The sequence below is a fragment of the Musca vetustissima genome, unplaced genomic scaffold, assembly GCF_032173495.1.
Source record: "Musca vetustissima isolate MV318-11 ecotype Yass unplaced genomic scaffold, APGP_CSIRO_Mvet_v1 utg14477, whole genome shotgun sequence".
Lineage (NCBI taxonomy): Eukaryota > Metazoa > Arthropoda > Insecta > Diptera > Muscidae > Musca > Musca vetustissima.
This window is the reverse complement of record NW_026874350.1, coordinates 54782-55585: the sequence shown is the minus strand read 5'-3', so window position 1 is coordinate 55585 and position 804 is coordinate 54782. Positions and strand designations below refer to the sequence as shown.

The following is an 804-nucleotide window of genomic DNA, read 5'->3' as shown; positions in this document are numbered from 1 at the left end:
AAATATTTTATAAATAAATTGAACAAATAAAATTGTCATTTGTCAAAAACGTGAAATGGCAATCGTGCCACAATAATGCAAAACATAAATAACTATCAAGCGCAATAAGACAACACAAACGCAGGAACATCACTCGGGGATTCACAACCAAAAATATAAATATTCATAATTACTATATAATATTTCGTGATATTACATAAATTACAAAAAGTGCCAGAAAAATGCCCATCGATGGTAGAGAACTTATTGAGGCCATTTCAATATTGGCCGATGAACGCAATGTCCGTGTCACCGTCAAACAATCGGGAAAGGGAGCCATCATATGCGCAGCTTGCTGTTTTGCTGGTGGAGTACTATTGGGACCTCCGGGTTTGGCGATAGGTGGTGTTGCTGGTGGTGTTACAGCATATAAAATGACCAAAGGTATGGATGGATGTGTGTTTCCAATTCGCAAAAGTTCATCAAATCAAGATTGCGATAGATGGACTTTGGATTACGTGGCGATACTAAAGATTGATAAAAATACATGACTAATGTGATCAATGTTCTTTGTAATTGTTATTATTTCTTCTTCATATTGCAGGCTCATTCCGTCCTTTGGGTGATGTGATAATCAACGATCTAAATGATACACAAAAGGAACAATTAGTACAACATGTGACAAATGCCGTCAAAGATATTCATCCCACCGATTTAGCTCTGCTATTGCCACTGATAATGAATAATCAGTCAATACAAACGGCGGTCTTGAAAACAGTTGTTAGTTTTGTATCAAGTGAATTACGTTTGCAGATCATCGATTGA

General features: G+C 36.4%; 1 protein-coding gene across 1 annotated transcript; it reads left to right on the top strand.

The window, feature by feature from the left end:
- Positions 1-221: 221 nt before the first annotated feature.
- LOC133333024 (protein C19orf12 homolog) lies at positions 222-804 on the top strand. The gene is made up of 2 exons (XM_061541363.1): positions 222-423; positions 584-804. Exons 1-2 carry the CDS (start codon positions 222-224, stop codon positions 802-804), a joined length of 423 nt encoding a protein of 140 aa, XP_061397347.1.